We start from the raw sequence: 12558 nt of genomic DNA, 5'->3' as shown, positions 1-12558 counted from the left end.
ACACACACACACACACACACACACACGCAGTCACTGAGATCTCAATTGCAGCGGTCCAGAGTGAGGAAGTCTTGGGAAGACTGAATGCTGATGTTTTTATAAAATAAATAGAAGAAAGGGAGTGGTAGAGCATCCAACTGACGCGTCAAACTAAACGATCGTGCTAATCAGCTAGACTGATTAAAACTGACACCGTCTCTGACGTTATTTAATAATATCTATATTATACATAAATCCTGATGGATGATTACTTTAGATGGCAGAACGCCAACACTGCATTAACAGATTACTACCCCCCCCCCCCACTAGACCGTAGATTACTTGGATAAGCATCTGTTATTGCGTGCTCACAGCATGTTGTTCTATAGTACGGTCGGCAATAGGTCTGCACTGCTTATTGTCCATTACCATGGTAACTTCAGCCCCATATTAAGAGATTATTATCAGAGTGGGCAAGTTTACTCTTTAATTTTCATCACAGGGTATTCCACAGCTGCTTGGTAAATAGGTCCTCAACCACTTTTACATCAGAACATTGAATCAATTCCCCATAGAAAGCCAGAGGGAGGTTATTTAAATGATGTTCCCTGCATAGAGAGACATTAGTTTATTATAGTTTGGTTAGCCAGCGATGAGTCTTTCCATTGGTCACTATTTGACCAATGGAACACATTCATTTCACCCACAAAACAGGTTTCTATCTTTAAAGAGAAGGTTCCCAACCCCGTTTGGGGCCTTGAATAAAAAGCAATGATTTATGGGAACCAGGCCACTGAGTAACACAGTTTACATCAATGCCCTCCGGCTCTGCCATGTTCCGATATCGATGGTTTCAGCTGTGCTACTTTCTACCAAAACTTAATTGAATAGAAATGAGCAGGTTCATTTGACAGCACATTTCTAACTTCGTGAATCTGGCACAATGGCAGCTTGGTCTAAACTCTAACTTGTCTCACGAATTCAAATCTATTTTTCTAACTTTTCTGACAAGCAAGTCATTTTAGCATCTTCTAACAATGATGCTCTGCTCTATGCAGCGATTCCGCTCTTTTCACCAGTTCACCACGGACAGTTACATTAGGCCTGGTATCCAGTGTCAGTGAAGCTAATTAGAACTACATATCTAAGGCTCCGTAGCATGAGGGGGGATGTTACCATTTTTGCTTCATCACTTTTCCTCCATCTCAAGCTAAAACACACATACACACACACACACACACACACACACACACACACACACACACACACACACACACACGATCCTGCAGTGTGCTACAGTCTCTGCAGGGAAGACAGTAGGAGGTCAGATAACTGAGCCTCGGGGCTCCATTTGATCCTATGCTGCACTCCGAAAGCACATGTGATAACTAGCGTGTGTGTGTGAGTGTGTTTTTTTTTAACCGAGCACTTGAACACATTATTTCTCTGTTCCTTCGACAATTTCGCTTGAGCACAAATAATACCCTGGTGAAACAATTATAACAGAGTGGAAAGAGTCAAATCATTAAGCAGAGAGCAGTGCAAAGCCCTAAGTGCTGCAAAATAACACATCACACACACAGTGGTTGTAATTTTAGATCCTGAGGTCAGCCAGTGCGTTTACGGGCGATTACAACATTCTGCTATTATTCATTATCCCCGAGTGCACTGTTTAAGATGTCGAGCATGTGCACGCCTAATTGCATTTACAGTCTAGGTAGACTCATATTCTGAGCTGGGAACAATATATGATTTGTTTATTTGTGAAGACAAATTGTGATTGTAATTTAAGAGTGAATAAAAAACGCTTGTATCAGTTACATCCTTTGCTTGAATTAAAAGCATGTAATGCATGCAAACACATTCTCAGTGGCTCCTCGTGGATGTGCTAACTATTGAATGCCACAAGCGGAGAGGGTTTTCATTCCTATATGTGCTGCATATATCCAATTAGTCTTGTGCTTAATGCTTTACGTCATGCTTCAATCCAGCAAGTGTGAGTTGCACCGTTTGCAGATATGCGAGCCAGCAGTTTGGGGGTTAACATGGTACTTTCTACCCCCCCCCAGCTCTGGCGTTGCCCCTTCACTACTGTGAATTCCCTCTCTTTCCAAACAGAGCTGCACTCATCATCTGTGCTCTGAATGACTTGTCCTGAGGCGGTTCATCCCTTCATTTCCCGACTCAAAGTCAAAGCACAGGCACAGAAGACCTTGTGAATAGAATATCACGCAGCAGACAGGCGCACATGCACACACTGCCGACAAACAAACAACCGCACTGACAAAATGTATACAAAGAGTGAGAGGCAAAAGAACGGAGGTCAGTCCACAGAGGGGTCCGTTTGTTTGACATCCTTTTGTTCAGCAACACACAGGAACAAAAGCTAGATTGTCCCGTCTTTCATCAGCCACTCAGTCTTTTCCTTGTTTGTGAATGAATCTTGGCAGCTTAAAGCGAAGATAATAAGGGGTTTCGTTGAGACATGCCCTCCCCATTTTCAGACAAATCTCACCTCAATCTGCCACGTCTGATGCAGCTCGATGATACAACATCCAACTCTTCTACGTAGCCACTTCACCGTTTATTTCTCTTATTCAACACAGACATTTCCTCCAGGCCGTGTCACTTGTGCTGCCGTCGATACATTATTGACACAAACAAGGTGACATTATGTTGCTCCCCTCTCTTGTCTCCCCATCGTGTCAATCAAAAATTACTCATGGACCCGACTCGGCACAGATATAGATCGCTCAGCGGGGAGGAGCAGCGGAAAGAGCCCGCTATCTCTTCTAGGAATACTCGGATTGATTTGTGTGCGGCTGAGCCAACAGTCGGCTGATTGACAAGCGATACAATTAAGTGGAAGCGAGAAGGAACGGAAGACCATCATTATATCAATCATCGGTTCTTCTACCCGCCTTACTTCGTTGATCATCTGCGCTCATCATCTAATGGGCTGTGTGCGCGCCAAGACTATTTTCACTGGAAATATTACAATCATTGTTTCCCCAGTTCACACCAGCACGAAGCTATAATGACGGGCAGACACAAAGAGACGAAGAATATCAAACCCCGTCTGTTCTCTACCCAGACACTCGGGTTCAAAGTATACAAGGCTACAGCTGGGACTCAAACGCACCGTACGGCGCAGGTCTATTTCGGTACGTAACAAAGGTTCCTGGTGGTCCTTAAGGTATTACTGTACATGCACACATTTTCATTGCACTGAAAAGTGCATAGACATGTCTGACAGCAAAAGGCACAGTTTGTGTATTAGTATTATTTGAACTTGAAGGTAAGCTTTTAAAAAAAAAAGGTACAAAATGTTTTGCACTGGAGCGGTCTTCCCAAAGGGGCTGTACCTTTTCAAAGAGCAACATTTTTGTTCCCACCGAATGTGCTGCCAGTTGTGTCTTCAGCTCGAGCCATTTTCTCAAAGCTGCTGACAAAAAAATGGTGGTAATTGGTGACCCTTTTGGCAACGTAGCATCGAGTTAGAGAATGCGAGTTATGATCGAGCGGGACAGTACGGTCAATCAAAAAGCAGAGAGAATAAAAGCTATGATTGTGCACCCGCAGCGATGTTAAGCCTCACGAGCAGCAGCGAGTCCGTGGTGTACTTTTTTTTGTTTTGGGAGCTTCACCTGTCAAGCAACATAGCAGTTTCCCTAACCCTGTGATTGGTGGAGGTTGTCGAGGGGGGGGCATACACAGCCTGAGAGGACCAGCTGGGAACACTACTCGACACACAAGAATTAAACACGCTGTACAAGAATTGGTGTCTCTCAAGGTTATATTAGATATATTATATCTCTTTTTATTTAGTACAACCCAACAGTCTAAGGGGTAATATTTTGAATGTATGCAGACGACATTCTAAATAACAAACTTACAGTAGCTATGGACAGCAACACATTCAACGTGTTAAATATTTAGGTGAGATTGTCACTTCTCTATCATCATTGTTGTTTGGTGTAAATAATACAGAAATGAATTTCCACTTGGTTGAAAACTGTAAGCACAAAGACTAGTTTCATTATACTTGTATTTGCTAGGTTAACCTAAACGCTGTTTTGATAATGTTTTTTCTTTATTATAATTTTTATAGAGTATATTTGTTCCAGCAAACCACTTGATTTAACAGCAATATTCTTGCATATTCAACTTGAAAAACACTAGCTGAACCAAAAAGCTCTCTTGAGCACAATTGCTACTATTTTGTTGTTGTTGTTCTAGCAAAGCATCAATGTGCATTTTTGCCATTTCATGTGAAGTCCCTGCGTCTCGTCAGCCAACAGCCTCTGTGCTGTATAATTTGAGGGGTTATGTCAAAAATCGACATGTTTTTTAGCCACACGGTAGAGTCTCCCATCCTGACAGCGTTAAGTGTTTGTTTAGAGGAAGAGAAGCAGGAATTATGGAAATCCCACAAATTCAGGGTTATTTCAGTCCTGCCCACAAGCATAACAGGATGCAGAGGATGACGAAAATGATAAATGAGCTTAGTCATCAGACTCAGTTTCAGTCAGGTTACACTGCCGCTGTTGTGACCGAGAGCACAATCGTCTACTTAAGCAACACAGGGCTGGGCATCAGCTGGGGTTTTGAGTGCCTCCCCTCAAAGCCTCTGTGATCTCGCAAGACCTGTGGTCTTAACAAACATTGCAAAACAAGCCTTGAGTCAGATTAGACCAGTTAAGAGAGGGTCTATTCCATGTCTGGAAAACGGGACCGCAGACAGCAGCTCAGTGGGCTGATTCATCTGTGTTACATCATAGTGTACAGGTACTCTAAGCCATCTTGTGGTGTCTCAATACAGTGGAAGCTGACTCAACCAAATCGTGAAATCATGCTGAGGGGTGTTGTCACTGGACCGTTACATACAGAGGAGCCCCCGCCACCACAAAACCGAGGCACTGACCATAGCATGTGATCATTCCCTCTCTCTCTCTTTGAGGCAAAAAGACAAAAAAAAAGGATCGATACAGCAACCCTGTAAATGGATTTATTCTTCTGTGCCATTCATTAAAGAATGAGCGAGAGAGAAAAACAAACAGAGTATTAGTGAATGAAGGGGAGGTGATGGAGAATATGATAAACAGAGAGAGAGAGCAGGTTTCCACAGATATGGATGGTTTGAGGGTCGATTGTTACCCAGACACCGCGTGCGTGCATGCCCGCCCGCCCGCCCGCCCGCCCGCCTTCGCTGCCTGGCACACATTTCCATTAGAGTTGAGAGGAGCCGAGCAGAAGAGCACAGCCGGAGAAGTCTTTGATCTCTCAGCCTCTGTCTCTTTGATGCACCATGTGGAAACACACCAGCAGATTTGGGAACTAGGAGATGAGGTTGGGTGTTAAGTGGATGTGTGCGCGCTCGTGCACGTGTGTGTGTGTGAATGTTGGCGTGTGTGCATGTGTGAGGGAAATTGTAGCGGGAATGACACCGCCAATCTGTCAAGACCTTGATTGCAGTCCAAATGAGCATGCACGCGCGCACACACACGTCAGTATGGGTTGGCCTATTTTGTTAAAGTCAAGAGCATTCAAGCAGAAAGGAATGAACCCCACACACACACACACACGCCGTTATTCAGGATTATCAAACATCACGGCGGCTTTGACAACCACAACTGTCAAGCAACAGATTTACATCCAACCCCGTGCTTTTCTCTGAAAATGTTATTTCACATTTCTGTCTGGGTTGAGATTCAGGGCAGCGCACAGAGATAATCTGTGGATTTTGACTCTGCGCGCGTATCGACGACAATCTCTGCCCACGTCTCTTCGACCGTCTCTCCTCCTTACCCTCCCATCTTCTCGAGCCCTTGACCCCCTCACCTCGCTTCTCTTCCGCCCCGCACTCCTCCTCTCGCGTCCCACCCCTTCCCTCCTCTCGCCTCACTCTCCTCACTCCTCTTTACCGACCTGTCAGGATGATTTCAGGCCTGTTGCGTCTGTCCTGACTTAGTGCGGTACAATTGAAGCCGTAATTACAACAGTCTCTGAATAGCTTCTCCTCCCACGGAAAAACCTCGCTACCTCTCATCCACAGGCTTAACCCCGCTCTCCACGCTGACATTCAGGGGCCAGACAACATTCTTGTGTAGAAAACCATTAACCCACAATTAAATTATAATCACCATAACAAAGGACGGGTGACATTTAAATCCACCCATCGAGGAGGGATTAGGAGCAAAGAGCATTTCTCTTGGGATGTGTTATCGTCTAAATATGACAGAGTGGATAAAGGATATGTGAATTAATCAAAAACTACATAGTATCTACCAGTGGGGCAGTTTTTACGACTTGGTAGACTTATCTGCTCTACAAGCTAAGTCGAGCCAAGGTGTATTACAGGGCGTGCCGCGGTAAGCTTAGGTATAAAAGCAAAAGAAAGTGTAGCTTTCGCTCCTCTTCCCTTCTTTGTGAGAGACATTAATGATAAGCTGTAGTTCACTGCTTGGATGTTCTCATATCACTACTAGAATAGGATTCAGAAGGAGATGAGGGAAGGAACATAGGTGTCGGATCACAAAGCTCACAGAAATTACGTCTGGCACCATTTACAGAGAGCTACGAAAAAATAATGACAAATATGTCGCCCCCAGGGTGAGCAAGAGTGATACCTGAGAGGCTGCTGCCTGTGGGTGCTAAGCCAAAACTGAAATACTACCTTCAACGAACACACAGTGGTATTTTTCCAATATGGGACTTCAGACAAATCACATTTGGCTGACTAGTTTGATTGGTAATGATCAGACACAGCCAGCATTGCCTGAGGACCTCCAGCATGGCCACTAAAGGATGTGCCGTGTCACCTGAAAGCCCCGTGAGGGGAAATGCCTCGTCAACGTTTGGCTCGGACACAGCGGAACGATGTCGGCCTTCAGTCGAATATCAAGGTTGTGCTGAAATGAAAGCAATTTGATATAGCCAGAACGAGAATGAGGAAATGAGATTGATGCTGTGTGGAGAGAGTGAGTGGGTGGTGGGATGCGGAAAAGGAAGTCGTTGGAGCTAGAAAGCTGCATCACTGGTGTTTTATGCTGAAATGCACTCAAGCTTTAGCATGATACGAAAGAGATTGCCTTTTCTTAAAGAGAGGGGGACCTGACACTGGCAGAGGAGAACAGATGAGAGAGGGCAGTTCAACCAGAGGAACGGTGGAGCTCGAAGGAACTTTAAAAACACATACAACACTTACTTCATGGGTTTAAAGAGAGCCTGGCCGTAGTTCTGGAAGGTCATGATGAGCTTGAGCTGAGTGCCTCCAGACTTCATTGCTGTTGAAGTGAAACAGACAACACTGCCGTTAGCAATACATTAATGCCACTATGGATATTTGTTGTAACGTAAGGTTTGGTATTAGTTATAGACCAAAGAAATGAGCTGTAGTAGTGGGTTTACAGTTTGTAATTTGACAATTTAGTTTTAAATACACACAAAATAAATGGCCAATTTATTAGGTGTTAGCTAGTTAGTCTAGCAGATTTTCAAAATTCTGACTAGCCAAACTTGAAAGCTAATTGAAAAGGCTGCTGATTGTCCAACGTCATAATGAATGACTGAATAAAAGTCACTGTATTATTTTCAGCACATAATCTCAAAACTCAGACATGTTTTACGTTGTCTGCTTTGTCCAACCAGCTGTCCAACATCTTAAAAGTTGAAAATAAAATAATATCTAACGGAGTGAACCTGCAAATCCTTACGTTTGACAAGCTGAGACAAGTAAAATGTGCGCAATTCTGTCTAATAAATGGAGAATTGCTATTGTGACCCTGTATTTGTTAAAAAGCTGTCCATGTTCAATATTTCTACTGTTTACTGACAACTGTCAATCAAAAATACAAATGAAGCATGGTGGGGGAAATGCGAAAAGAACAAGTTAAGCATGCTAAGCACGGTAACGAGGCTCCAGAACTTCCTCTAAATTAAGTAACAAGCGCAGGCATTCTGCATATAAAGCAACCAGAATTGTGTTGACCAGTAGAAGGAAATAAATAAAGCTCAAGAGATAAGAGACAAACCAAAAGTCCATATCCACATGACACAATAGCGCTATGTTGTCATGTTAATCGTAATGTAATATTTACTGACATTGATTTAATTTCCACTCAGGAGACATGTCATTGTACACCTGAAGCTTCATCCGCCATGTTGGCAAAGCACACCGATGTGCATGCGAGCTCGTACACAGCGTGTGCGTAGCCATGCGTTTGTGTCTTTGTGAGTGTGCCTGCGCTCTAAAAAGAAAAGAGTGCTGATGTCACAATGTTTGTTTGATGGGAAGGGAGAGTGAGGGGGTGAAGGACAGCCAGTGCTCGCCGATGCTCTCTGTTCCTCCACTGTTTACTCTCTGCGTATTCTCTGGAGGGTCCATCTCTATCTCTCTCCGTCTCTTTTGTGCTCCTATTCATCCTTCTATCCTTCATGTTTTCTCACTTTTTGCACATGATAATGCATTCTAAAAAGGCACTCGTGGGACTGGGCTGGGGCGAGGACTATTCACGGCTGAAATACAGCGAAATTTGCACACACAAAAAAGGAGGAAAAAAAAAAAAAAAAAAAAAAAAAAGAAGGGGGGGGGGGGGGAGCAGAGCAGACACCGTTCCCGGTGCTTTCTTCAGCTGATCGATTCGGGGAGAAGTGTGTTGGTGGTCTTTTGCCAAAGGACAGCCTTCACAATCAATGACCTCATTTATTGTTTACATATGGGAATCATGAGAACAACAAAAATGTTGAAAGAGAAAGAAATTACAAGTGAAAGAATCAATATCCGTCTGACCTCACCTGCTGAAGAGCGTCCCTGTGGATGTTTGGAGGCATTTTAAAATATTCTAACTGTAATTAACAGGAACTGCATACAGGGACCATGCAAATTATAATGTTTCACTTCCTCCTCCACTCACAGTAAACAAACCACGTTTATAAAGAGACTTCATGTTGGGAAAAATATTAACCTCAGTCTTTTTTTTTGGTCTCTTATAAATTACTTTCACCATCATCCATAGTAACAGTTATCATATCTGCTGCTTATGCCAATGCGCGTGTCCCTCATTGATGAAAGTTGCTCAAAAAGGCGTTACGGTGCACAACACATGCGAGGACTATCCTCAAGTTTAGATAATATGCAACTGCTATTGGCTCCTGTTGGTATTCTGCTGATGGCCTGTGTTGAGGCTCTGTAATTACTGAGCCACCATGTATTTAGCTGGCCACAGACGCTGAGAACTGCTTCCTCTATCCACCCAGCTCATGAGACAGAAAGCAAAGACAAAGAAAATCAAGAGGACATCTTGAGTAGAAAGACCGGAAAGAAAGGAAGGAATGCTTCCGAAAGTGACCGGACAGGGATGCTGGTTTGAACAGCTAATCCTACTCCCAGATAAGCATTTAATCGTTTGCTAAAAGGCCAGAAACGGTTTTGTTATTGGCAGATGAACCTGAAATCTGCAATCACTTTTCACAGCGAGCGCAAGATGGGCGACTTTGAGTCGACACGCACTCTTGGAATGTGAGAGCTGGACTGAGCCAAAAAAGGAAAGAAGACAATCTCCAGAAAAAGAAAGAAAAAAGTAGAAATAGAGTCCAAATAACTGCTCCAGCGTGAATCATCGCCTCCGTTAGGTATCTACGTGCACTTGCAGCGCAGGCTTTTTTTGGCCTTCTGCAGAAGGATAGATCCACCGTGCACCTGTCAATCAAATAAGAAAGCCACAGCGTTCGATTGGAATCGAACCTGTGATGTGCAGATACAGGATTTGCAGCGAGACCAGGTGTTCTGTGGGGATACATGAGAGGTGGCGGCGGCGTTTAATTATTCCTTTGTCAGGCAGGAGGAGTGAGCGGGCCGAGCATGTTCAGCTCCGTCATACGACAGCCCGACTTCCACCTTTATACATACTTATGGAGTGTGTTCATGTTGTCAGTGCTTGTGGCAACGAGGAGCATGGTTGTTGTTTACTTAGCAGAACAGTGGACTCCGTTACATTAGAGGCACACACTCCCCTTTGGTTTCCTGTTAGAACGACACTCTGTTTCCCACCCAATTGGGCGGGTAAAACTTGTGTGGTGCGTACACGGCTTGTGATCATTTGGGCTATTTTGTGTACCATTTGGGTCGTTACCCCTGACGAAAATGTATAGATAAAAACCAGAGTGCTCTTTTTTTCCTCTCCGGGTGTAATGACTGGTCCTGAGATGTCATTACAGTCACAACTAGGCGGGAACCTTTCCCAAAGAGTGCTGATTCAAATTGTTGTTTAGTTTGAAAAACCCCCGCACTGTTTGAATCCTTGTAAGAGCTCATGTCTGTTCATATAAGCGATGTCTTTTTACATTTTATATGTTAACCACTTGTTGGAGATGATTTTTTACCTACGGAAACCATGTGTTTTGGGTTCACCTGATTAAACCAATCAAACATCTCCTGCATCTTCTGAACGCTTTATTTTTGCTTCTTCATACCAGGGAGGATCTAATAGCGCACATTTCTTTCCAGCATCATGGGACAAACCCAGTAACATCAGTTATCAGCATGTGCCAATGCTATTAAGATAAAACAATGTTCACAAAACGGTTCTCTGCAGTATCAGCTTGGTGTCTTCGGAGTAAAAGTGTAATTTTGACCCTCCATCTGTGCACTGAAGCCCTCCTGCTGGCTGCTGTTGCCGTCCAGCCCCCCCACTCTGTTTCTAATGACTCACCGACGCTGGTGATCTTCTGGGTGACCAGGTCCTTCAGGAGAGCGTCGATGACCGGGTTGTGTCTGGAGTACATCTCGTATCGATTAATCCCAATGTGAAAGCGGAGCCAGTTGGGGTAGGAGTCGGCCGTCAGCTCCCCTGTCGGGCTGAACTCATCCGTGGTGCCTTCGTTATTCCTGGGGAGAGGAGAGGAAAAGGTGAAGGAGACAGAGGACTGGCAGATTGTTCTCATGTAACCAGTGACAGGTGTTGTGCAACAGCACATCGTCAGCACATGCAGAGTTACGATAATGTGATTGCACAGAACTAAACTCAAAGCCTTTACATGTGATCAAATCAGAAAACGTTTAGCTAAAGCTTCTGTTGCATTAAGAGTTGATTTTGCTTTCAAATCGGACTTCACGAGCTAAACGCTTTACCATGCCTGATCCTCTGCAGCTTTGGGGTCAAATCTGATGTCCGTGTTGACGTTGAACAGCGTGTCCTCGTCTGTCAGGGGCGGCAGGGACCTTTTATACAAGGGGTGGTCGTAGAGAGCCGACAACCTTGAACCCTTAAGCGGCATGTTCTTGGTCGCTGAGGCGTCCTGCAGGAACTGTCTCTTCCGGTCGCCGCGTGGCCCGAGATGCTCGAGCCTCCGGAGAGCCTGCGTTTTGTCGGCCGCGACCGGGACCCTCTCCAGCGAGTGGGAGGACACGTTCGAGCTGGGCTCGTTGCTGAAGTCCTGGAGGATTCGCAGCGTGTGCTTGTTAGGCCAGCCCTGCTTCCCCCAGCTCTTGGGCTCCTCGCTCGGCGTGTGCGAGCACGAGCAGCCGCCGTTGCCGTGCCTCTCCAGCTTGGGCAGCAAGTCTATCATGATGTGCATGGAGCACGCGATGAGGAACACCATGAGGATCAGAACCCGGAATTTGCGCAGGAGGATCATCTTCATGGTCTCCCGTTTGAGCAGATGTGAGTATTTACTGCAAATGATCAGCACGCAGATGAACAAGCTGACTACATCGCTGATGATGTTTATCAGACTAGACGCCAATCTAATGAAATACACATTAAACACGTAGGACCCATCTTCACTTGCCGTCTTGAGTAAAGAATTCAGTGTTCAGCCTTTGTTTTTGTTTTCAACATCAGAGTCCTGCTTTATGCGCGAGGGAGGGGGGGTGTCCAGGAAGGTTTCAAAAGCGCAACATCATCCGCGAGCGTCCAAGTAAAACACGCTGAGTCGGTTCAGACCAACGGTGGATTTGCGCAAGCCACATCGTCTTCACGCCGCCGCGCTCCTGACGACCAGCGAATATTTCAGAAAGGACAAGTGAGTATGATCCAAAAGCAGCTGCGATGGGCGAGAGGGGGGTTAAACGTGCGTGTCCAAGAGGTTCGAGGGCGCGCATCGGTCTCACCGTGCAACCTCGATCCTGTGCGGGGAAGAGCGGCCGTGGATCAGCTGGGACTTCGGCCCCGGAAAGAAAAAAAAAAAAAAAAATGTAGTACGGAAAGTGCAAGCTCTTCACATCTTATAAGCTCTTCGGGAAAGTCCCCGAAAATAAAAAAAAAAGTAGCGATCCAGGAATGCGTAATTTCTGTCACATCAAGTCCCGACTAATCACCCGAGGCGATCCAACAGAATACACTGCACAGGTAACAGGAGACCGAGAATACTCCCGCTGGGGACAGGCAACCTCCAAGAGTACAAGCGGGATAGGAGGAGAATGCACTTCTTGTAGCATGTGCGAATCTGGGTGGGTGTGTTAAATATGATGATGAAGCGAAGACTAGATCCAGCCTTTGCGCAGCGTCACTGTGCACAGATTGGCTGAGGGGGGAGAGAGAGAGAGAGAGAGAGAGAGAGAGAGAGAGAGAGAGAGAG

General features: G+C 45.2%; 1 protein-coding gene across 1 annotated transcript in view; it reads right to left on the bottom strand.

Moving 5' to 3' along the window:
* Positions 1–12460, bottom strand: part of fam20cb (FAM20C golgi associated secretory pathway kinase b) — a 46304-nt gene extending 33844 nt beyond the window's left edge. Inside the window, exons 1-3 of the mRNA XM_031843003.1 lie at positions 11111–12460; positions 10692–10867; positions 7187–7265 (exon numbers count right to left, since the gene is read on the bottom strand). Coding sequence (XP_031698863.1) covers positions 7187–7265; positions 10692–10867; positions 11111–11622 — 767 coding nt within the window. The 5' untranslated portion in view covers positions 11623–12460. The remainder of the gene's footprint in view (positions 1–7186; positions 7266–10691; positions 10868–11110) is intronic.
* Between the last annotated feature and the right edge of the window lie 98 nt (positions 12461–12558).

Source organism: Anarrhichthys ocellatus, unplaced genomic scaffold (assembly GCF_004355925.1).
Source record: "Anarrhichthys ocellatus isolate YVR2014 unplaced genomic scaffold, GSC_Weel_1.0 scaffold4, whole genome shotgun sequence".
Taxonomy (NCBI): domain Eukaryota; kingdom Metazoa; phylum Chordata; class Actinopteri; order Perciformes; family Anarhichadidae; genus Anarrhichthys; species Anarrhichthys ocellatus.
The sequence above is the reverse complement of the archived record's forward strand: the minus strand, read 5'-3'. Positions and strand labels throughout refer to the sequence as shown.